The sequence below is a fragment of the Alexandromys fortis genome, unplaced genomic scaffold (assembly GCF_014885135.2).
Source record: "Alexandromys fortis isolate MF-2015 unplaced genomic scaffold, M_Fortis_MF-2015_v1.1 scaffold_76, whole genome shotgun sequence".
Taxonomy (NCBI): Eukaryota; Metazoa; Chordata; class Mammalia; order Rodentia; family Cricetidae; genus Alexandromys; species Alexandromys fortis.
The window spans coordinates 4,567,069-4,589,783 of record NW_026067997.1 but is presented as its reverse complement, the minus strand read 5'-3'; the positions used below and the strand labels follow the sequence as shown (position 1 = coordinate 4,589,783).

The 22,715-nt window shown below is 40.9% G+C and overlaps 1 protein-coding gene across 2 annotated transcripts in view; it reads right to left on the bottom strand.

Moving 5' to 3' along the window:
- The window catches only part of Rnf180 (ring finger protein 180), a 153,200-nt gene that overhangs the window by 20,480 nt on the left and 110,005 nt on the right, over positions 1 to 22,715 (bottom strand). For both annotated transcript variants that reach the window (XM_050160482.1, XM_050160481.1), the window contains exon 7: positions 12,839 to 12,964. In XM_050160482.1, coding sequence (XP_050016439.1) covers positions 12,839 to 12,964 — 126 coding nt within the window. The remainder of the gene's footprint in view (positions 1 to 12,838; positions 12,965 to 22,715) is intronic.

Here is a 22,715-nt window from a genome sequence, read left to right as displayed (position 1 = left end):
GTAATATTATATCCTTCTGGAGTCTTTGATGGAGTTGAAGAATGGTTAGTTATAGTTTTCCTTAGTTATGATAAGAGATAAAATAGATATAAATATTGTAACTGTAATTCTTACTTGATAACTGTTTTGTTATATGTAATTTTACTATGTTAAAGTTAAAGCCTTTCTTTTTTGTTTAAACAGAAAAAGGGGAAATGATGTGGGAGTGATTTCTTATTAATAAAGAAACTGCCTAAGCCCCTTGATAGGCCCACCCTTAGGTGGGTGGAGAAAACAGAAGAGAATTCTGGGAGAAGGAAGCTTAGTGAGGGAGTCGCCATGATTCTCCCGCTCCAGACAGACGCAGGTTAAGATCCTCCTTGGTAAGCCAGCTCATGGGCTACACAGAATATTAGAAATGGGTTAGAACAATATGTAAGAGCTAGCCAATAAGACGGTGGAACTAGCCGGGCCAGGCAGTGTTTGAAAGAATACAGTTTCCATGTAATTATTTCTGGGCATAAGCTAGCCATGCGGGCGGCCGGGTGCCGGGGACGCAGCCCTGCCGCTCCTATTTCAACAACCAAGGACACTGATGATGTAAGTGTTATCAGAGAAAAGACAAGTTAGGGCTGGAGAAACAGCGGAGTGGTTAAGGGCACTGACTGCTCTTCCAGAGGACCTAGGTTCAATTCCCAGCAACCACATGGAGGCTCACAACTGTCCATAACTCCAGGATCCAACAACCTCACACAGATATATATGTACAAAACACCAAGGCACATAAAAATAAAAATTAAAAAAATAAATAAAAAGACAAAATAAATAGTGACTATATATGGTGAGGTCTGCAATGTCCTGTAACATTCCAGAATCACCACCGCATAGATCACTGCCAAGGGTGCCCTCAAGGGTGCCCCCAGAGGTAGGCTGTGTGGCATGCCTGATGGCAAAACTCTCCCTGCTTTGCTAACATGAAAACGAGGCAGGTAATCTCAGATAATTCTTTATGAAGATGCATCTTGATGCATGTAGGCTCCTATATCTTACACCTTGTAGGCTGCATTACATTTCCTACATTCAAGAATTGCTTACTAGCCCAGTGAGCCAGGAGCATTGCTTTTAAGCAAAGACAATTAGGGACAGGCCTACAGATGCAAGGTTTATGGTAAATGAAAAGTAAGAGGCTTCTTTCTGTAGTCTGCATCTTAGACTATATCCAGTGTAAGAATACAACTAAGCCCCACACCAGGCTCCCAGTCTTCTCAGTCCACCCAGCTTCATGGACAGAGCTGACTCCGAAGGATGTGAGTGTTCGCTCTGTCACTGAAATCCATGACAGGCAGACGAGGAGGAGAACAGCAGGCTGGCTTCAGAAAGGCTTATTTAGATTCACAGAGGGCACACGAGGGCATCTGCCTAGGCAACAGTACTCCACGGCAGACTATGAACAGAGCCCAAGTCATCATTCTCATCGTTCTGTTCCACTGATGGGTAAACTTCAGCCTTTCAGATTAGCTATTCCTCTCCCTGGGCAAAGATCAACATTGTGTATGTGTATGTGTGTGTGTGTGTGTGTGTGTGTATACACATGTGCACATGGTGTATGTGCCCGCATGCATGTTTCCTTTTTCTGTTTTCCCACAGTCAATATTTTTGTACTTTTCTATTTAAATAGTCTTATAAATAGCATCCTAGTCAGCTCTTGTAATTTGAATGCTCATATTTGCTGTTCCTGGTCTTCACCCCCTTTTCTCATTGTTTTCCGATGGATTAATTTTCTCCATATTAGCTGTGTTTTTAGTGAATTTTAAACTTTGAACAGCTTCACATTTACAAAAAGTTACAAGATAGCAGAGAGATCCTATCTAGTCCCATACTCAGTTTTCCTTATTAGTAGTATTTCATAGCAGGACACTGTAAGACACAATGAACCTGTATTAGTATGGTATTGTTACAGTCTATAGTCTAGTGTTGCCTGGTATAGATTTACTTGCTTTCATCGACAATGGGCTGTTATATTTAATCAGTCTGTCTCCTTAGCCCTACTGGCTGTGACAGCTTCTCAGAAGTCCCCTGTCGTTCTGAGGACGGATCAGATACTGAATAGAATGCCTTTTACCCAAGCCTGGCTTGAGTGATTAGAACTTCAGGGAGAGGACTTAGAGACATGAGACTCTTTTACCTTCCTTTTTCCTTGTGTAGTTTCCCTAGGCAGTAAATATGCAAATTTGATTCATGTCAGTGTACTGTTAATGAGTACTGTCACCACGCCCCAAACAATGTGAGACCATTAAAAGCAGTTAAACTTTACTTACTGCCTTGCCTGTCACTATTACATATTTGGTTGCCAGTGTTTAAACTCAGAGGCTATTACTGCTGCTGAACTTAAAGAGGGAACATTCGCCGGTTCTTAAACATAAGTCCTGTCTCCTCCCTCCTGCTGAGTGATTCCCACTGCTCTAAAGAACACCTTGCAGAGAGTGCAGCTCTGCTGGATGCCTGAAAAGCTGATTTTCACGGACAGCCAACATGTTTATTTTTGTTTGTTTGTTTCCTAAGCATAGTACACTAAATATGTCATTCTGTATCTTCTGGACACTGGTTTCTGTTGAGAGGTCAGTCATCTTCCCCGCTTTTGCCACTGTTTTTCCTGAATGCTTCTGAGACCTTTCGCTTTTGGGGTTCAGCAGACTGACCAGGCCTTCTCTGGGGATAGCTTCATTAGACCTTGATGAGAGTCACCCACACATGTTAATATCTTTTATCAGGTTTGCAAAAATTCTGACAGTGAGTCAGTCTCATCAGGGACTCCCTGAATCAGCAACACATCATGTACCATCCATTCTGCAGCTCAAACATTTTTTATAAACTTTATATACAAAAATACTTAAAAATAAATAAAATACCATACATCAAAACTAATCAGAATTAATACATTCCAGAAACAAACTTGCATTGTAGTTCTGGAATACCTGTTTTACAATTTTTTATAATCTTGATTATAAAGTTTTAAAACTTTATTGTTATTACATGTGTATTAGTATTTGTCTGTGTGTGTGCATGCATTTCTTGAAGAGGCCAGAAAGCATCAAGGCCCCCGGAACTGGGGTTATAAAGGGTTGTGAGCTGCCATGCGGGTGCTGGGAACAGAACCAGGATCCTCTCCAAAGGCAGCCAGTGGGTGCTCTTCACCACTGAGCATCTCCCCAGCCCGGGTTCTGTTAGAGTTTTTCTCTCGTTTGCCTACCCTGGTCATAGTTTTCTTCATCTTGGTGAGTTACTACAGAGGTCTTTTGTTTATTTATTCACACTTATTATGCTATGACTTCATGGGAACGAGGTCTAGTAGCTGAGGGTCCTTCCACTGAGTTCCCCAGAAAATGTGCTGCTCTGGGCGGCGGAGGCCAGGGCTTTGGTGGGACCTCACCACCCGTCTGTTTGGCTTTCTTCTTTTTTGCATCATTTTCTATTATGTGTCCTTGAAGCTACCTCAGTTTACATCATGTTCTTAGTTTGCTCAAAACACACATTTGTGCTATTTGCAAAAATCCTGCCCTTAGCCTGTCTGCTTGCAGCATTGCCAATGACATGCTGACTTCTAGGCAAAATCTGTGGGGGCATTCGTTTTTAACTGAGCCCATTCTTCTTGTGTCTCCAATATCACCATACTGATAGATCTAAATGCACACAGCCAGAGGAACTGATCTGTGTTTTCTAAAAGGCCCAGAGAACACAATTTGGAGACCTTCCCCTTTTCCCTTTGTGTTTATTATATTGGCAAACTACCAGAAGATGGCAGAAGGAAGGGTTATTTTCCCACCAGTTATGATAAAGTGCTAGTTGGTTAATACCAATAGCTTTGTAATTTAGGGATTTCCCCCCCTATTTTGTGCTTTCCGTTTGTTAGTCATTTTCTCTCAACTCTTCATGCTTTGCTTATTGAGATAGGGACACCAAGGCAGCTGAAATTAGTATTTTTTTCCCAAAGAGGATCACATCTTTTTTTTGTCAGGAAGATGCAATGAAAGGGCTCAACACTCTGGTTCAATAAATTCAAAAGCAAAGCTGTGTTTGAAGTGAGGATGCTTCATTGGACTCACCCAGTACCTAATGTCAAGTACCCCGTGGGCAAAATCTGTAGGGGCATTTACCTCACTGCTTCCTGCCATTTCATTGCTTTAACGTGCCTTCATTTCTAAAGCACCACACAATTCCTTATGTCCAGCTATGTTCTGTTTCATTATTTTGTATGTTCTGTTTTTGTGTCCTGACCTCTTCCTGAGCGTGGGCTGCTGAGTGATATTTTAGGGACCTTTAGCTCCTTCCATCTGAAAGTCATGCTTTCTAGAGGTAAGACACCTCTTTACCTTCCCAGTCTGTGTAGGTTTACAACAGGGGATGCTTTAAGGAGGATTCATAGTGTGTATTTGCTGCAGGTCCATCACTCCAGGATGATCTGAGTCCTAAACAGTCAAACTGGAAGAAAGTCACTTGCCCTTTGAGCAGGCTTCTAGAGCTGAGCTGGCTCCCAGCTGCTGCCTTGTGAGAAAACAGGCTCTGCATCTGGTTTCCATCAGAGGTGCAAGTCCACACAGCTATCAAAACCCTGCTGACTTCTCTCACTGCTACCGAGTTCTCAACGCGTGGCAAGAATGCTCTTTAGGTAATTCCTAGACTCGGGAAATATACCCAGTGAGGCATGCAACCAGCAAGACTAGTTTTTCTGGCGTGGGGAGGTGTCCCTCAATGTACTGGAATTTTCGCTCACCTACCCTTTGTGAACTCCACAGCTCTCTCATGTGTTCAGGTATGAACGTGACTTTGGCACTGATCGTTTGCCCAGAACTGACACTGAGGACGATGGCTTGAGAGCCCTTATCAGATCCTACTTTAAAAAGATGTTTCTGTGGGACCAACACAGAACAGTCCACCTTGCAGGTTGTGGTTTCTTTCTGCAGTTAAGACGATTAAGAATAAGTTCCTTAGATCTGATGTAAGCTGCAAAACATGTTTTTCAGCCTACACTAAATCCACCACCTTGTTCCTCCCCTTTCATTATATTTTTCTAACAATGTGTAACAGCCAACTCTCTCGCCCAGTGAACACCTTATCTCTCCTATAAAAGGAACCTAAAGAAACCACAGGGGCTGCTCTCTCAAATCCTGATTTAGGGTGAGACAGCTGGCTGGCCAGTCCTGGATGCACCCCAACATGCAGCTTGCTGTAATTCTCCTCACGATTTTCAGGTTTAACAGTTTCCACTGTTTTCTATGTCAGAAGCAAGAAGCCCAGCTTCTGCCCTGCTCTTCCCTGGGGCTGGCAGCTACCAGTCCTCCTGTGTTCAGAAGTTGAACCCACGTTGCTCTAGTAATCTCATCTCCCAGTGCCATTCCCGTTCCTGTGGAACAAGAGACACTTCTACTCCTCCAGTGATGACGCAGGAGAGGGCAGAGCCCCATTGCTTTTTCATACTGTCTCAAACGCCACAGGCCCACCACACACAAGAGGTCATCTATAAATTTTCTAATTATTGGGGATAAAACCTTAGGACAACATCTGGCAGCAACTGCAGAGACCTATCCGCATCCTCACAGATAGTCCCACTGCCTCTGTCTCTATATGCAGGGCTGAGTACTACCACCACATACACGTGTGTTCTACACACCATGACGGTGACATACAACGAAGTATACTTTCCCGCCATCTCACTTCACACATCCGATTCACTTAAGTCCCACCTCCCAAGAACGAGCATGTTTCTCAGGATGGTTACCACGAGTGCACGGATCCTTCACCGTGTGTAGGAAGGCAGTTTCATACTAGAAGGCTTTAGAATACTGAATACTTAATGAAGTTCTTTTTAGTCCAATAACATTGCTTATTGATAACAACAGTTAGTTCTTTCTAGCTTCTCCTCATCAAAGGTTCAACAACCTACTTATTAGTACCTTATACATTTCACCATTTCATGTGCCGTCTATTCTACATGGAACTCAGGGAAAACCCTGGTATTAGTGCACAGTATTATGACTATATACGTGAACCAAGGTCAATACCAGCTTTTCCTACCAGAATAATTTGTTTTCTGTGCTAATTTCAGGGGTCCTATGGTCCTATGGGTAGATTTTTGAACGTGTATACACACACACACACACACACACACACACACACACAAATGCAGGCAGCCATTTCCTACCAATATGCAACCTGATAGGTAGCCAAGTAAATTCTCTAAAGGTAAAACAGTGGAAGGGCGGGCTCTGTGTGTACCTGTTCTGTGTATTATCTGCAAGTAAGTGTATATGCTGTGTCGCTAAAGCAGAAAGGGAAAGACAAGAAGACAAGGATTGAGAGACTAAAGTCCAGTTGGGCATTTTTAAATAGTTATGAAGAGTATTTGGATAAAATGTACAATTTACATTAAAATGCATGTGTCTCATAAGCTTAAGAGAGAAGCAAAGAGTGATTTAATTTTGAGTTCATTGCCTACCTGAACTATTTAGCCTTATACACAGATCATGTACTCAATAGTTCAATACCAGAATTACAGTAAACTTTGAAAAGAAATGGAAATAATCTGGACAAATGGGAGCTAGCACTTTACATCTGTTAACAGGCATGCACCATACTAACGATTCACCCACCAAATCCGGGCACCACATGGGCAGTTAGTTTATCAGCATGCAAGTGGTATCATCTTTGCTTTTCCTACATCTCTGAAATTGGTAACCAGGCTGTTGAGAACCTTGGGAAACAGCTGAAGTAACGTGGTGTTTTCTGTGGAGCAGAAGCCACTTGGGCTATTGTATGAGTCTGTACATGGAAGAGCAGTCAAATACGAGAATGCTACACTAAGACAGACATGAGCCAAAGAATGGGAAGCAGGTTTCAATTCATGCAGAGTTTCATCTGCAGAGTTGTTAAAAAGGACCAGCTTCCTCTGAAAGAGGCCGACTTCCCTGTCACACATGTGACAAGCAGAGTCTAGATGTCTGTCTTCCTAGGTGACTGCTGAGGCTGTACACATGGTGACAGTGAAGGTACCTCATCCATCCTCTCCTACCCATCAGGACTCTGCATGTGAATGGGGTTCCATCTAACAACTTGCTTTTAAAGCAGTGTGTGCTGATGCAGGCCTTGCTAGAAGACTGGCTTCTGGAGAAAGATGTCCAATTTTAAGTGACTCTGGTGAAAACGAAGCCCAGCTCTACCAAAATAAAAAGAAAGGAAGAAAATAAACTTCAGAATTCATAGGACTGCCCCCCCACAAAGTTTCCAGGAATAGAACTGTTGCTATTGAGGGTAGCTGTAAAGGCAGAAGGTGAAAGACGACGCTAAGTCGACAGGACGTTGAAAATGACTCTAAGTTTCCCCTCTGACTTTCTGAGAAGGTGATTTCTAGGCTATGTTCAAATTCATGCTTTTTAATTGGGCATGTGTGTTGTTGTTGTCTATTACCGACGGGCATTCTTTATCATGAGGGTATCCTTTGCTTTATACAGAACATGTTTGAACTTGCAGATCCAATCTAACACCTCCAGAACAACTAATCAACAAAGCACACAGTTCCCTGGGCTTTGCTGAGAGAGGGACGCATCTGTCGGACATACACCCCAGACAACTGCACTTCAGGTGCATGTTGTGTTGCAGCCAACGAAATCAGGGTATAGGTTTCTAAATTCTAACATCTGGTTTTCAATTGTGTCACAAGTATAGGGAGGAAAAAATTCAATGTGGAGCTTTTTTGTATTTTTAATTGTCAGAAGATTTTAATACAATTTCTCAGATGGTTTTTGTTTGTACAAATATATGTCACACGGAAACAGATACAGCATTTTGAATATCTCTCCCTCACACACGTATTTAACTGGTGTTTGGGACTAACAATGTGACTGCAAACCATGTCAGGCGGACACTAATAAAACAGGATGTATTGTCTGGAAGTGGAAGGCACCGCGGGAGGAAATCTATGAACGTCACTCCCCTCAGTGCAGCTAGACATGATAAAGCAAACTTTTGTTTTACATTTTACTGGATGATTTCCATTTCTTTTCTGAAAATATTATCCAATACACACACATGAAGTATGTGTTTGTGAGAAGAAAGTGATTCAAAAGACATCTGCTTGCTCAGTATATACTATTTCATAAGTTATGATGGAACCCGACTGCATGAGCTGATTTTACGGCTGCATGAATTCACAACAGTTGATGTAAGCTGCTGTGGTTAGAAAATCTGTAACAATGTCATATTTTCCCTCCCAAAACTAACATCTGGATCTATAGGAATGTTTATTTTTCCCAGAAGCTCCCTCTTCCATCTTTCTCTCTCTCCCCGAATTCAGAAACTCAGAGAAATGAAGCTGGAACACAGCTTCTGAGGAGACCGACTAATAGCGCAGGTGACACAAGCTGCTGAGTTCTGTGATGCAGTGAGGAGATGATACCCAGCGTGTCTAACATGAACCTGTTTTGTAGGCTATTTTAATTAAGAAGACCCGATTAGCATGAAATTTCATGTGATTTCAGGTGAAAGTAATTAGGAATCAAGGGTAAAAAAAAATACATGAGAGGAAAATTTATGTCCTTAAATAATACAGTAAAAAGGTTAAAAGTTAACAAGGGATGAATCATCTTAGTAGAGAACAAAAGAGAGGAGTAGGGCAAAGGGAGTAAAGCAAAAGCTAAGCAGGAGATAAAAAGAGATGAAGTAAAGAAAGAGCAGCTTGGTAAGAATTGATAGCAGGACAAAACTGACAAATCCGGCAAGACTGGGATAGAAGCTATAGGGCAGGGCATTTGTAAGTAATAGGAACGCAAAGACAGCATTATCTATAGTCACTAGAGAGAGTGAGATATAGTAAAATATTATAAACAATTTTATCACAACAAATTTGAAAATAGGAAAAAATGAACACATTCTCTAATGAAAAGATAAAATCTTATAAATACAAACTTCTGAGATATTAACCAAATCTAGCAGTATGCAAAATGATCAAGCTAAATTTATCCCTAGAGCAGAGCAGGAATTTAACACGAGAAAATTGATCACAATCCACTAGAGGCACATTGCAGAGACTGTGGAGTGAGAGCTGTGTGTGCTTCACGGCAGGAGGAAAACAGTCCCAGAGTGAAAACTGCAGGAATAATCGTCAGCAAAGTAGGAAAGGTGAGATCATTCCTAGCAAAGGGTGCACGCTTCACTTGGAACACCTAAGACTCCATGATAAATGTTTAAAATGTTTCCTCAAAAATCTGGGAGGTGCTAGCTTATCTTTTGTTGTTTGTTTTTGTTTAAAATCAGACAGAAGTTCCAGCTCATGAAGTTTGGCAAGAAAATAGAAAAAAAGTATGTGCATTGATTTCAAGATGTTCTGTCATTATTAAAGACAACAATAATTGTCTTACTGAAAGCTCCCAATGACTTAGAAAGTTTAGTCAAGTTGCTAGGTAGGAATACTCTCACAATCACCTATGTTTCTCTCAAACAGTTCAGAAATAATTTTAACACGCAATGATACTGTAAAATAGATACTGGGGGAGAGTGGATTATCACTTGAAAAAAAAGATCTGAACTCTTTGCAACTACACTATAAGAGGTACCTTTGGAATAAAGCTTAACAGGAAAGCTAAAAAGCAATAATATAAATAGAGAAAAATACCTAAGTGGTTATTTTCGTGATCTTGGCATGAGAAAGAAGTTTTAAAATTAAAAACTATAGCATAAAGGATCAAACAACATGGATTTAATTACATCAAAGTTAAGAACTTTTACAATGAGGGATACTAATACAACTTTTTATATAGATGATAAAAGGGTTAATAAATTTGTAGTGTCTATATCCAATGAGGAATATTAACATCAATGCAAGTAAAATGTAAAATAAAAAGCATAACAAATCCTAGAAAACCCCTGATTAGAAAGGCAAACAAAACAGCTGTAAAGAGGCACCCAAAAGATGAACGTACATGTCAACAGGTCTCAAACTGCGAGGGACTGGAAAACACAAACCAGTAACAAGCAGGCTGCATCTGCCAACAGCTGTCATTTGTCACAGTCCTGGGCTCTTCCACATGCTAACAGGAACTGCCCAGCCTAGCCATTCGGGAGGGCTGCAGCACAGTTTGCACAGGCAGATTTGAACTCTATGACTGCTGCCCCTGAGCCTACACGTCAGCAAAGATGCTCAGGGTCTACGGTAAAACATTCAGGCGAGTGTTACTTGTAGTGGCAGCAGGCTGGGAGTGTTAGGATTCCAGTGGGTGAACACACATACACAATCGGACAGATGTACACTTTAGTAGAGTCCTAGCAAGAAGTCACACATTAGAAACCACACCAGGCAGGACCTAAACATCGAGGGAAATGTGCAAAGAAATATCCTTTTTGTGTATGAAAAGCAAGTACTATTCTTTATATAAAACTATTGTTCAATGAGGGGGCACATACTTCCACTTAGGAACTGAGAAAGCTTAAAAAAAAAAAAACGTTCCCAAAACACACGCACGGAGCCAGACACAGTCTCCTGGGCCAGCTCTGGAGTACAGAGACCTGGCTTCCCGTCACTGCCTGCAGGCTGAAGCCGGGCGCCAGCGGTTTGCACTAAGCCGAGCCATGAGTCAGCTAACATGGCAGTTTAAGATTCGTCTCAGGCGGTCAGAGAACACTGCAGGCACTTAGTAAGGCCAGGTCCAGACACAGAAGACCTCTAAAAAGGTACAGTATGCTTAAAAAATGTGCTTAGATGCTAAAAAAAGAAAAGAAAATTGGAATAGACAGTCATAGGAACATAGTTTAAAAATAAAGTCTTTAAAGAGGGAGTAAAGTAATATAAAAAATGAACCACGTGAAGATGAGAAATACACAGGGCGTCTGGATTCTGTATGGCACTTTGACTTTGAATTTTCTAACTGCTAATGTACAAAACACAACAGCTGCTGAGAGACACTGGGTTATGGAAACCGCTAAATTAAACCAACCTATACATTTTAAAGAATCTCTTAACTTCAAAATGGAAGTCAGAAAATATGTTGTGTGGAGGGAGAGGTTATGCCTTTGTTTCTACAGAAATCAAAAAGTTAAGGCTCTCTTCAAAATTAATAAACACCAGATTTGGTCAGGGAACACCTCTGGAGGAGCTCTTCCAGGTCCTTAGAGAACAGGGTTCCCATACCTGGGCTTTCCCCTTATGACGTCATAAGTGGTAAATACAGGGCAGGGAGATGATTCTGTGGGTAAAGTGACTGCTGTGAAAGCCTGGGAAACTAAGTTCGAATCCCTGGCGCCCAGGTGGAAGCCAGGTCCAGCAGCATGGACCCCCAGGTCCAGCAGCATGGATGCCCAGGTCTAGCAGCATGGATGCCCAGGTCCAGCAGCATGGATGCCCAGGTCCAGCAGCATGGACGCCCAGGTCCAGCAGCATGGACGCTCAGGTCCAGCAGCATGGATGCTCAGGTCCAGCAGCATGGATGCCCAGGTCCAGCAGCATGGATCCCCAGGTCCAGCAGCATGGATGCCCAGGTCCAGCAGCATGGATGCCCAGAGCCCAGGTGGAAGCCAGGTACAGCAGCATGCGTTTCATCTCCAGAGCTGGAGGGAGGGGAAAGACAGATTCCAGGCAAGCCAGACTACCCAAAACAGCGAGTTCAAGGCTCACTGAGAGACGCTGGCTCCAAAAAAGAGAGAGGAAGACGCTTGACATTGACCTCCACTTGCATATAAGCACGGGCGAGTGTATCTGCACACACAAGTGAACACACATGTACACCCCTACACACAGAAACAGCAAATAACAAAACTGAATGGTTGTTCATGTCCTGACAAATAACAGTTTTATAAAAGATGAAATTATATTTAATGTCTACTTGATATGGCCACACACACACCTCAAAACAGAAGTTACGTAGACCTGAGCCCAGGAACTGGTATTCCCGGAGAATGGTGCATCTTTGTGAAACCCTATGCATAGGGCACTGTCCCTTCCTCCTTTTCCTAATCTTAAGGTGCAGTCGCAAGATATCAAAACTAGATTAATTTAGTATATGTTAATAAGTGAATTATTAATCTTCTAGGATGCTCTGCTTTTACCAAGTACAGCGTTTGTCAAATTAGGTATTTGTTGAGAAGTCAATTTGTTTTCAATTACATGCATTTTAGTGGATAGGTAAAACACAAAAATTATACACATTAATGAGGTGCCATGTTATGTAATATTTAAATCAAGTTAAACATATTTCACTTCAAATATCTGTCATTCCTTTACAGTAAAAGCACGTAAAATTCTTTCTTGTACATCAGTAGTGAACTCTATAGTGCCTTGTTGTTCCTATTGGCACCCCCCCCCCCCCCCCCCCCCCCCCCCCCCCCCCCCCCCCCGGCTACTGTGCACTAGAACTTCTTGGTCTAGAGCTGTAAGACTCAGCCTCACTGAAGCCTTTCTCCACCACTATCCCCAGGCAGGGTGAATTCAATCATGGTGTCTTTCCAAGTTACTTTTTACCTATAATATTCCTTTCCTTCGGGGCTGGAAAGGTGGCTCAGTTGTTAAGAGCACGGGCTGCTCTTCCAGAGGTCCTGAGTTCAATTCCCAGCACCCACATGGTGGCCACAACCATCTGTAATAGGATCTGATGCCCTCTCTGGCATGCTGAACACACATACATTTAAAAAAAAAACTAAATAAACATTCCTTTTCTTCATATGTACTTGTAGCTTTCTTTCAGCAAAGAGATGAGCACCAACATTCTTGAAAGTGACTCATGCAGAAACAGAGCTCAGGCAACACTTTAGTCAGGCAGCAGCCATGAACCTGTGCAGACAGACCCAGGCATTGCTTGGTCTGGGCTGGTTCTCTTACCTCCAAAGAGATGGAATCCTTTCCTACAGCTTGGCAGGGGCCACTTGGCAGAACTGGATTTCTGAAAGCTTTGTTTTATTTTCAAATATTCCTTGGTGAAGAAGGTCTTTGTGGCATTGTTCAGTTCTGAAGTAAAAGGAAAGAAAAGAGCGTTCTAAGCATTCATCTGGATAAAACGGCAAGAATGTGATAGATTACCATAGGATTTTGATAATAAATTCGGATCTCTTTGAGTCTGTAAATATAGAAAAGTATTTAACTTTTAAAAATCTCAAATATGTCACCCAGATTTCTATTTGATGCAGCTTTAAAACTATGCTCACATACAGAATGTGTGTTTACGGAGAAGCATTTGCAACAGGAACCATGCCAAGCAATGAGATGGTGGTGGCATACTGCAGTCTGTTGTCAAGAGGACTGCAGACAAAAGGACAGAAATAGACAAGTTTTGGGAAAGAACCAAGTCTCACCACTTTGGTAACAGTATAGCCAGAGCGTGATCAGGGCTCAGGGGTGAGAGCAAAAAGAAAATCCATTTCAAATCTTTTTATTTCATAATGTTTTTAATTCTTTGGAAAGATGTATTGGGCATTTACAGCGTGTACTGCTGCAAATCAGAGCGACCTTTAAAAAAATGTAAAAACTCATTCTCAGTATTTCAGAAGCTTTGCTAATGAGTTAAAAAGGGGAATATTTATTTGCAGCACCCACAGGCCAACCAGAGGCTATACATGGTCTTTCTTCAAACAGTAGACAGTCTGAGAGTCACAGAGCCACACAAGGGCAGACAGGCATAGCCAGTCTCACTTTCCTATGCAGGAGCTCTCCTTGGAGAGGGCAGTGCTGGGCTGATGGCTACAGAGAGAAACAACCGGCATCTCCATCAAACCTGCTCTTACTTTCATCCCCAAATGAGGCCGCGTAGCACCTGGCCTGGCTTTAGTTTCTTTTCTACCTCTGTTTCTGAGCCTCAGCCTATTCTAATTGCACATCATAATCACTGTTTTCACTTAACACTGCCTTAGGTTGATTCTCAAGAAAGTAAAAAAAAAAAAAAAAAAAAAAAGAAAGAAACCTAATTTGCAATCTTACATTAACACTAAAGGGACAGTGTAAGAGAAAAATTAGGTAAGCGAGGCTATGTGTGAAAGAGCCAACTCCAGCCCCATTTCTGGAGCTATACCTGTTGGCCAATAATTCAAGTACATGAGTTACAAAAAAAAGGGAATTTTTAGCCTGCTTATGTAAGCTGGGCTTGTTCTGGCTTCTGCATTCTTTGTCCCTTAAGTGTTGAAACACTTCAGTGCTTCCAGGGTAGATAGCCTTGGGCGGTCTTCTGCAGAAATGCACAGATGATTTTACAAGGCCCACTCCGTCCACTGCCAACAAACAGTCCCTTCAGTCAAGACAACTCTCTCCTGGCTAAGAGAAACCATCACCATCCTACACCCTCTGTGCCCTTCACAATCCTGCAAAGGAGAACAGAGCCATGGAACGAATGGTAACATCACCTCCCCCAGGATTTTAATTTGTCTAATTTAATTTAATTTGCATAATCAAGAATCTTTTAGGTGATACTGTGTTGGCCATTATGAAAAATGACACAACATTCTAAAATGCTCTTATAAATCGACCCAGGTGGTAAGTTAACGAAGATGTCCTGCTAGAGCCAAGATAAACAAAACAAAAACAGCGTCTAACTCAAGAATTCTCATCATTCCTCCCTCTTCCTCCTGGGAATATTGTGACCAAATTCTAAAATGATGATGCAGTAAACAGAGACACTATCACACACACTCTTTTATTTGAAAACATACTTGGAAATATAATTGAACTCTGGTAAAACAGACTTAAGAAATGTAAAAGCCAGCCAGAAGTTTTTTTTTTTTTTTTTTTTTTTTTTTTTTTTTTTTTTTTTTTTTTTTTTTTNTTTTTTTTTTTTTTTTTTTTTTTCCCTGGGAGAAGATGTGAAAAGTAACATCAACAATGGTGCCTGTACTTCTCTTCTGGGCTTTACGGAACTCAACAATGTGCTCTTCAAAAAGCAATGCAGCGAAATACTTAGATAACACATTCAGGGTAAACACGGTTGGAGCAATTGTAATTTGCCAGCTATATGGCAATTGTCCCTGTGCGTGCACCAGCATGCCTATGCCATGATTTAGTGAGACTGATCATTTTGGATGATTCTATTCGCCACGACTGATCAGAAAGGCATGTGGACAAGAGAAGATCAGGAAAGTATTGCTGCAATTACTGCTGGGCCAAAAAAGAGCTGGGCTTTTGCTTTTTAACTGTGGGGCTTTCTATCAGTCACTGAGCTGCTTTTAATACCCACTTCCCACCTAATCGCCAGCAAAAATGCGGTCTGTGATCTGCTATGTGCCTGGTACTTTGATGATGTATTTAGGAATAGAGATTAATTGAATCTAATTCTGTCTAAAGGGTATTATGTTAGATCTATCCTTTCTAAATTCCTGGCTAGGTGTCAAAATCACTAAGATGCTGCTAAGAAGGCACATCCATCCCCAGGGTGTGGGGCAGCGCCGCTGCTTATGTGCGCTCTAGGTCTGTTCTCTCCAACAAGCCCTTTGAAGGATTCTGATTCACAGCGAGAGTTGATTGGCAGCCACTAGGTGAAATGACCTTAAGTCCTTTTTGGTTGTAATACTATTTAGATGTATTAAACCTTATCTTACGGCAGAGGTCCACAGCGGAGCACTAGGCTGAGCTCCCAAAATCCAGTTGAAGAGCAGGACGAGTGAGAATATGAGCAAAGAGGTCAAGACCTTGATGAGGACACCCACTGAAACAGCTTACCTTAGCTAATGGGAGCTCACCATTTCTAACTTGACAGCGAGGGAACCAGCATAGGATCAAACTAGACCCTCTGAATGTGGGTAACTGTTGTATGTCTGGGGCAGGCTGTGTGGCCCCTGGCAGTGAGATGAGGATTTATCCCTACTGCTTGTATTGGCTTTTTGGAGCCCATTTGAGGGATACCTCGCTCAGACTAGATATAGTGGGGAGGACCTTGGTCCTGCCTCAAAGTAATGTGCTAGACTTTGTTAATGTCCCATGGGAAGCCTTACCCTCTCTGAGGAGTGGATTGGAGGTGGGAGGAGGAAGAAGGGGGACTGGGATTGGTATGTAAAATGAAAAAAAGACAGGTTTTTGTGTGTGTGTGTGTTTTTGTTAAAATAAAATTTAAAAAATTGCACCAAAAAAAACCCCAAACCAAACCAAACCAAAACAAAACCTTATCTTACACTTCTATAAACCTGAGTAGTACCTTCCTTACCCAGGGAAGATAGTCTTGTGTGTGTGTGTGTGTGTGTGTGTGTGTGTGTGTGTGTGTGTGTGTGTGATTTCATCTCAGTGGCATTTAGGCTGGAAAATTCAGGCATCAGCAACAAACAGAGCATCCACCATTACATTTCCTAAAATAGCCTGCAAGAAACACCAAGAACAAGCGGGAGCCAGGAGAGGTGACAAACCATCTGTGTCTCTTTCAGCTGCTACTACCTATTAGAAGCAAAGGCTTCTTTGTTTTCAGTTATTTAGAATTACATTTGATTTATTTATTGTGTGCGTTTCAGAGGGGTGTGATGCATTTATCTAAGTTATTCTAATATCAATAAAAACTTGAGAGTCGGATCGTGGCATAAGAACCGGAAAGATCCAAAGACTGGCGGAGGAGTGGTCAGCTGACCCTAACTCTCCAGGCTCACCAGATGGAAAAGAATGAGGGTTTCTTTAAACCCCTCTCTCTATCTTCCTATGCCCCTCTATCAGGACCCTCTAAAACCTCTGTGGCTCATTATGTTCAGCCAATCACTGACTTCACCCTCTGATTCAAGGTAAAATTTATTAACAACCTCAGAGTGTCAGTGCGAACAAATCCTGCAACAGCGGTGCATGCACGCTATACAGCATGGGTGAGGTTTAGGAGCAGGCTCTCTTCTCCTCCTTCATGGTTCCTGGAGACTGTGCTCAAGTCATCAGTCTTGGTGATCAGGGCCTTTACCAGATGAACCATCTTGATAGCCCAGAGTATGGGCTGCTTATTATGAAGTATACTAGAACTTGCTAGGTATAATCAATATTCCGTGTTATTGAATGTGTTAGAAAATATTTAAACCTGTGACCCTGTTCTGATGATACACTTAGCTAAATGTGGTGGTAATAGCAGTGGAAACTGTAGCATCTTTATGTGATGCTTTCATATAAAAAAAGGTAATTAATTACTCAGGGCTGGGGAGATAGCTCGGCAGGTGATGCACTTCCCATGTGTGGGGTCTGAATGAGAATGGCTCCTATAGGCTTATATATTTGAGTTAGTTCCCAGTGCATGGAATTGTTTGGGAAGGACTAAAAAGTGTGGCATTGTTGGAGGAGGCGTGTCACTGGGGGTGGGCTTGGGTTTCAAAGCCTATACTGTTCTCAGCTCTCTGCCTCAGGACTGTGGATCAAGAGTTAAGCTCTTAGCTTTTGTTCCAGTGCCATGCCCCCCGCCATGATGGTCATAGATTCTAACCTTCTGAAACTGCAGGCTCCAAACAAACTCTTTCTTGCAGAAGTTGCCTTGGTCATAAGTTAAGTTTTCTGGCAACAGTACCAAAATGGCAGCATCTTAATGTGACGCTTTCATAGAAAATAAAGGAGTTACTACTGGGTAGACCTGTCTGGCTTAGAATTTGATGCAAAGGCTAGGCTGGCCTCACACTCACAAAGGCCTGCTACCTGCTGAGTGCTGTGATTAAGGCCTGTGCCAGATAGCCAGCTTTTCGCTTTGATTTCAGCTTTGGGCTTGGTATTTGGTAACTTTATGTTTACACACTTCATTATTGTTAAGCAAATATTTGTTAAGCATATTTCTAGCATTCTGCTAACTGTAGAAAAAAAAGCTACACAACCGGCGTGGAGCCTGTATTCGACTGTATGTATCAAGTAAAAAGGCAATCTCAATGCTATGAACGAAGGGTTCTCATGGTTAATCGAGTGTAGTGCCCAGGAATAATATTAAGAAATGGAAGAGGGTAAGATTATAAACACAAGGCAGAGTGTATTAGATAGACCCAGTAGTATTAGACTCTTAATTTAAAATGTTGAAAGATATGTGTCCAGGTATTTCGTTCAGATTATTAATGTCCCTGTTATCTCATTTCTCTTTCTCATTATTACAAAAATGCTTTCCCCCATAATTAATGTCTTAGTTTTATATTTTTTGATAAACCCTTCTTAATTTTTTCCCAGGAATATAAAGCACAAAAGAACATCTGAGAGAAAGGGACACATGTAAAGGTTGTGACCGTAATAAGCTACTTCTCCCAGAGTTTGGAATTATATGATTGGAAGTTCAGAAGCTTCTGTGCATGTTATATATTACTCCTAGACATTATTTGATCCCAGATTAATGTAAAGACTATAGATTTCTATGTATGTCTAGGTATGGACTATGCAATACTAAACATTTGCAAGGACTAACCAAGAGATGGACTTAGACTCCCAGTGAGTGGTTACTGGTGTAAGAAGCAGACTTCTAAGGAAATAATTCTCTGCAGCTGCTACTAATTCCTTGTTACTCAATTAGCTTTTGGTTTACAAAGACCATAAGCGGTGGTTCCAACTGTGGATCACCATGCCTTTAGGGGCTGTAGTCAGATATTCTGCATAACATTATGGTTTTTAACAGTAGCAAAATTATAATTATGAAGTAGCAACTAAATATTTTATGGTGGTCACCACAATATGAGGAACTGTATTAAAGGGTCGCAACATTAAGAGGGCTGAGAATCACTGCCTTATGGAGTTTTCTTGGAATGTTTTCTACTTCTTTCTGGGGCATAGAATCCAAATAGTTTTCCCTGTGCTGTTTAACAGTGGAAAGAGTGAGGCTGAGTTACGATGTCAAGCACATCTGAGACGCACAGGAATGGGGAAGGGCTAACATGTTTGACATTAAGACGCACTTTGTTGTAAAGCAATGAAAATCACAAACTGTTGCCAAGCTATTTCAGGCTTCAGGGCAATAATTATTCACACCTTAAGAAGGGTGAGAAAGTTCCATTTGAAACTGGATTCTAACACTCCTACTGAAATGCATGTTGTATACATTCAAGACACTTCAAAATGTTCAGTGTGAACAAGGCAGAGAAAGCTGGGTCTGTTGTTAGGTCTAAATTTAATGAAAAGTTACCATTTTCAATCACAGAAATACACAAGGTAAGATAGAACAGTTTGATCAGGGGGGTCAGTCCTTTAAGGCTCGGGGAGTTCTTACTACCTGGTAACTGAAGATCTGCCACCAGCTGGGAATCCTAAGGGATTTGCAGGCTGGGAAAAAATCCAACCAGATGCTGGTTCAATTCTGACAAATCTGACCTACGCATGCTTGCCAAGTAACTGTGAATCTGATTTTCATACCTGTCCTTGTGATCCGTTCACTCACAGCTATGGAGGGAAGGACCATCCTGCAGCTAAATAATTTAGCCCAAAGAGACGCAAAGGAGGGACAAAACCAAGCCCAACCTAGTTTATCTATCATTCTGTCATCATGTAGCTATAGAGCCTCTATCTTAGTCATCACTGAGAGCAGCTCGGGCTTAGTGTACTTTTAATATTGAGGAGCTCCTGTGCCGGGCAAGATAAACTTTTGTTGAAATTTTGCTCAGCTTGATTACATTTTTCCCTTCAGCATTTGGCACCACAATGTTTGGATTTCATAATATAATTAAATGTAATGCTGTGCCAAAACAAAGGAAGAGTTATGATGATGATAATTTAACCTTTTAGTTAATAGTTTAAAGACTTTTATTTTCTTTCTTAGTTTTTTACTAAACCATTTTTAAATTTAAATATATTTTGATCATAGTCTTTTCCTTACCTAACACCCAACTTTTAGTTCTTTCTCAGAAACAAACAAACAAATGAACAAAAAACCCCCAGAAACCAAGTACAGTAACAATACCACCTTAAACTACGAAAACAAAACACCACCCAAACAAAACAAACCCTACAAACTCTAACCAAATAAAACACACAAAAAGAACTGTGGAGTCTATTATGTGACATGAGACCTGAGCTGCAGTGGTTGACATCCCCAGTATCACTGGAGAAAATGGATTTTCTCTTTCCCAGCAGGTATAAATGACAGTTTTGTGCTTAATATTTACCCTAGTGGCTAGGTTTTCTGTTAATTTAAAATATAACAAAATAAAATACAATGGGATAAAATAAAAACTATCACACTGAAGTTGAATAAGACAATCCAACAGAAGAAAAAAAAGTGCAAGAAAAAGCCCGAGTCCTGGCAAACTCAGGAATCTCATAAAAAAACACTAAATTGGAAGTTAAAACATAAACACTAGATGACCTGGTGCAGACCCATGCAGGCCCTGTTCATGCTGCCTCTGTCTCTGTAAGTTCATATAAGCATTGATTTAGAAGGCTTGTTTTCTTGGTGTCCTCCATCCCCTCTAAGTCTTAAATATTCTCCCATCCTCTTTGGAGTGGTTCCCTGAGCCTGGAGGGGAGGGATTTGATGATCACATCTCATGTAGGTCTGAGTGTTCCAAGGTCTCTCCCTCTCTGCATAATGTCTGGCTGTGGAGCTCTATATCTGTTTCTCATCTGCTACACGAGGAAGATTCTCTGATGATGGCTGAAAAAGATATTCATCTTTGAGTATAGCAGTATATTATTAGGAGACATTTTATGACTATATTTCCCCTTGTTTTTAGACCATTATTATTTGGGTTTTATCCTAGGTCCCTGGGCTTTCTAGTCTTGGGTTATTGGTCACCCAAGCAGTATTGGATATGGGATCCATCTCATGGAGTGGGCCTTAAGTCAAATCTGTTACTGGTTGGTTGCTCCCACAAGTTTGGGTCAACACTGTCCTAGCATATCTTATAGGTGGTAAAGGAATGCAGAGAAGGGTTTGTGGCTGACTTGGCGTTTATGTTTCTCTTTTGATAGTATCTTTAACAAATGGTGTTGGTCCAAGTTGGTGCCTGCATGTAGAAGAATCCAAACAGAATCCAAAAAGAACACTTAGTGGCCTATAGAAAACTCAAGTACAAATGGATCAAAGACTTGAACCTGACAGAAGAGACAATGGGAAATAAGCTTGAACTCATTGACACAGGAAACAAATTTCTCAATTTTAGCACAGGCACTAAAATCAATTAATGAACCTGAGAAGCTTTTTCATGGCAAAGAACACCATCATTCAGACAAGGTGGCAGCCCACAGTGGGAAATATCTTATCAGCTATACATCTGATAGAGAGGTAATATCCAAAACATATAAAGTGCTTAAGAAACTAAATACCAAGAAAACAAATAACCCAATTAAAAAAGACCTAAGCAGAGAATTCACAGTAGAGGAAACTCAGATGGCTCAGAAACACTTAAAGAAATGTTCAACATCCCTAGTCATCAGTGAAATGCAAATCAAAACTACTTTGATATTCCATCTTATGCCTGTCAGAGTGGCTAAGGTCAACAACCCTACTGACAGCTCATACCGAAGAGGATATGAAACAGAGGAACACTCTTCCATTGCTGGTGGGAGTGCAAATACAAACAGCTACTAAGGAAATTAGTGCGGTGGTTCCTCAGGAAGATGGGACTCAATCTGCCTCAAGATCCAGCTATACCACACTTTGGCATATACCCAGGCACTTCATGTTATCACAGAGACACTTGTTCAACCATGTCGTTAATTGCTTTCTTCATAATAGCCAGAGATAGGAAACAACGTAGATATCCCTCAACAGAGGAATGGATAAAGAAAATGTAGTATACTTATCTTTAATGTTTAACCAAACATTTTACCTCAGACAATTATACTTATTTTGGATTATCAAATCTTTTGGTAACTTTGAAGATTTGAAAAATTATTTAAGCTTATTTTTTTCAGGAATACTATTTTGCCCACGATAGAAAAACCAAAAGAAAATCTATCTAGTCAAACTTAGTTCAACATTAAAATTTACTGAGCACTTAATATGCTTCAGACAAAATGCTAAACATTCATAGAGTTGTTATATGTTGTTACATTTGAGGACAAGCTTTTTGAAATCTATGGAAAGGGTTATATTAGTGGTTTCTCAGAGCTGATTAATAGATAACCTTGGCTTAACAAAATACAGAATTTGTTGTCCTCTGTGGAAGAAGAAATACAAATCTATTCTGCCTTTTCACTATTTCACTAAGTGCTAATAGTTTTTTTATGTCATTTAATTATTTTAAGAGATCAAGACAAGGTTTCACTCTGTATCCTAGACTGGCCTGGAGTTTGCTACGTAGCCTAGCCTGTCCTAAAACTCACAGTGCTCCTTCTGTCTCTCAAATTATGGTACAGGTATGACCATATAGGCTATAGCATCATGTAAAAATAGTCAAAGTAACACACTTCAACGGTTAAAAACATCAAGTGGTATAGTAGAGATCAAGAAAAAATGGAAGAAAAACAAGAAATATGTCTGTGAGTAGCTGCAGCTACTTGGGAGCATCAGAGTGGATGTTTACTTAAGCTGGGAGGTAGAGAGCCTGAACAACACCAGATATGCCATCTTTTAAAACTAGAGTGGATGATCTGGGCTTTACCTACCTCAGTCCCAGGAACTGTGTTAAGTCATTTCAGGGCTTTTCTTCTAGAAATGAGTCTCCATAATTATGAGCCAATGTTTTTCAGAAATTGATTTGTAAGCAATTAATAATATTGAAGTGATTTTGGATAAGAGTGAATATTTTATAGTTATCACTTATGTTTAAGGCATAAGAGAAGATATAAACTAGAACATCAAATCAATAAATTAACAGACATATTGCTGAGGATAATTATGTTGGTTAAGAAGATTTCTTAAGTT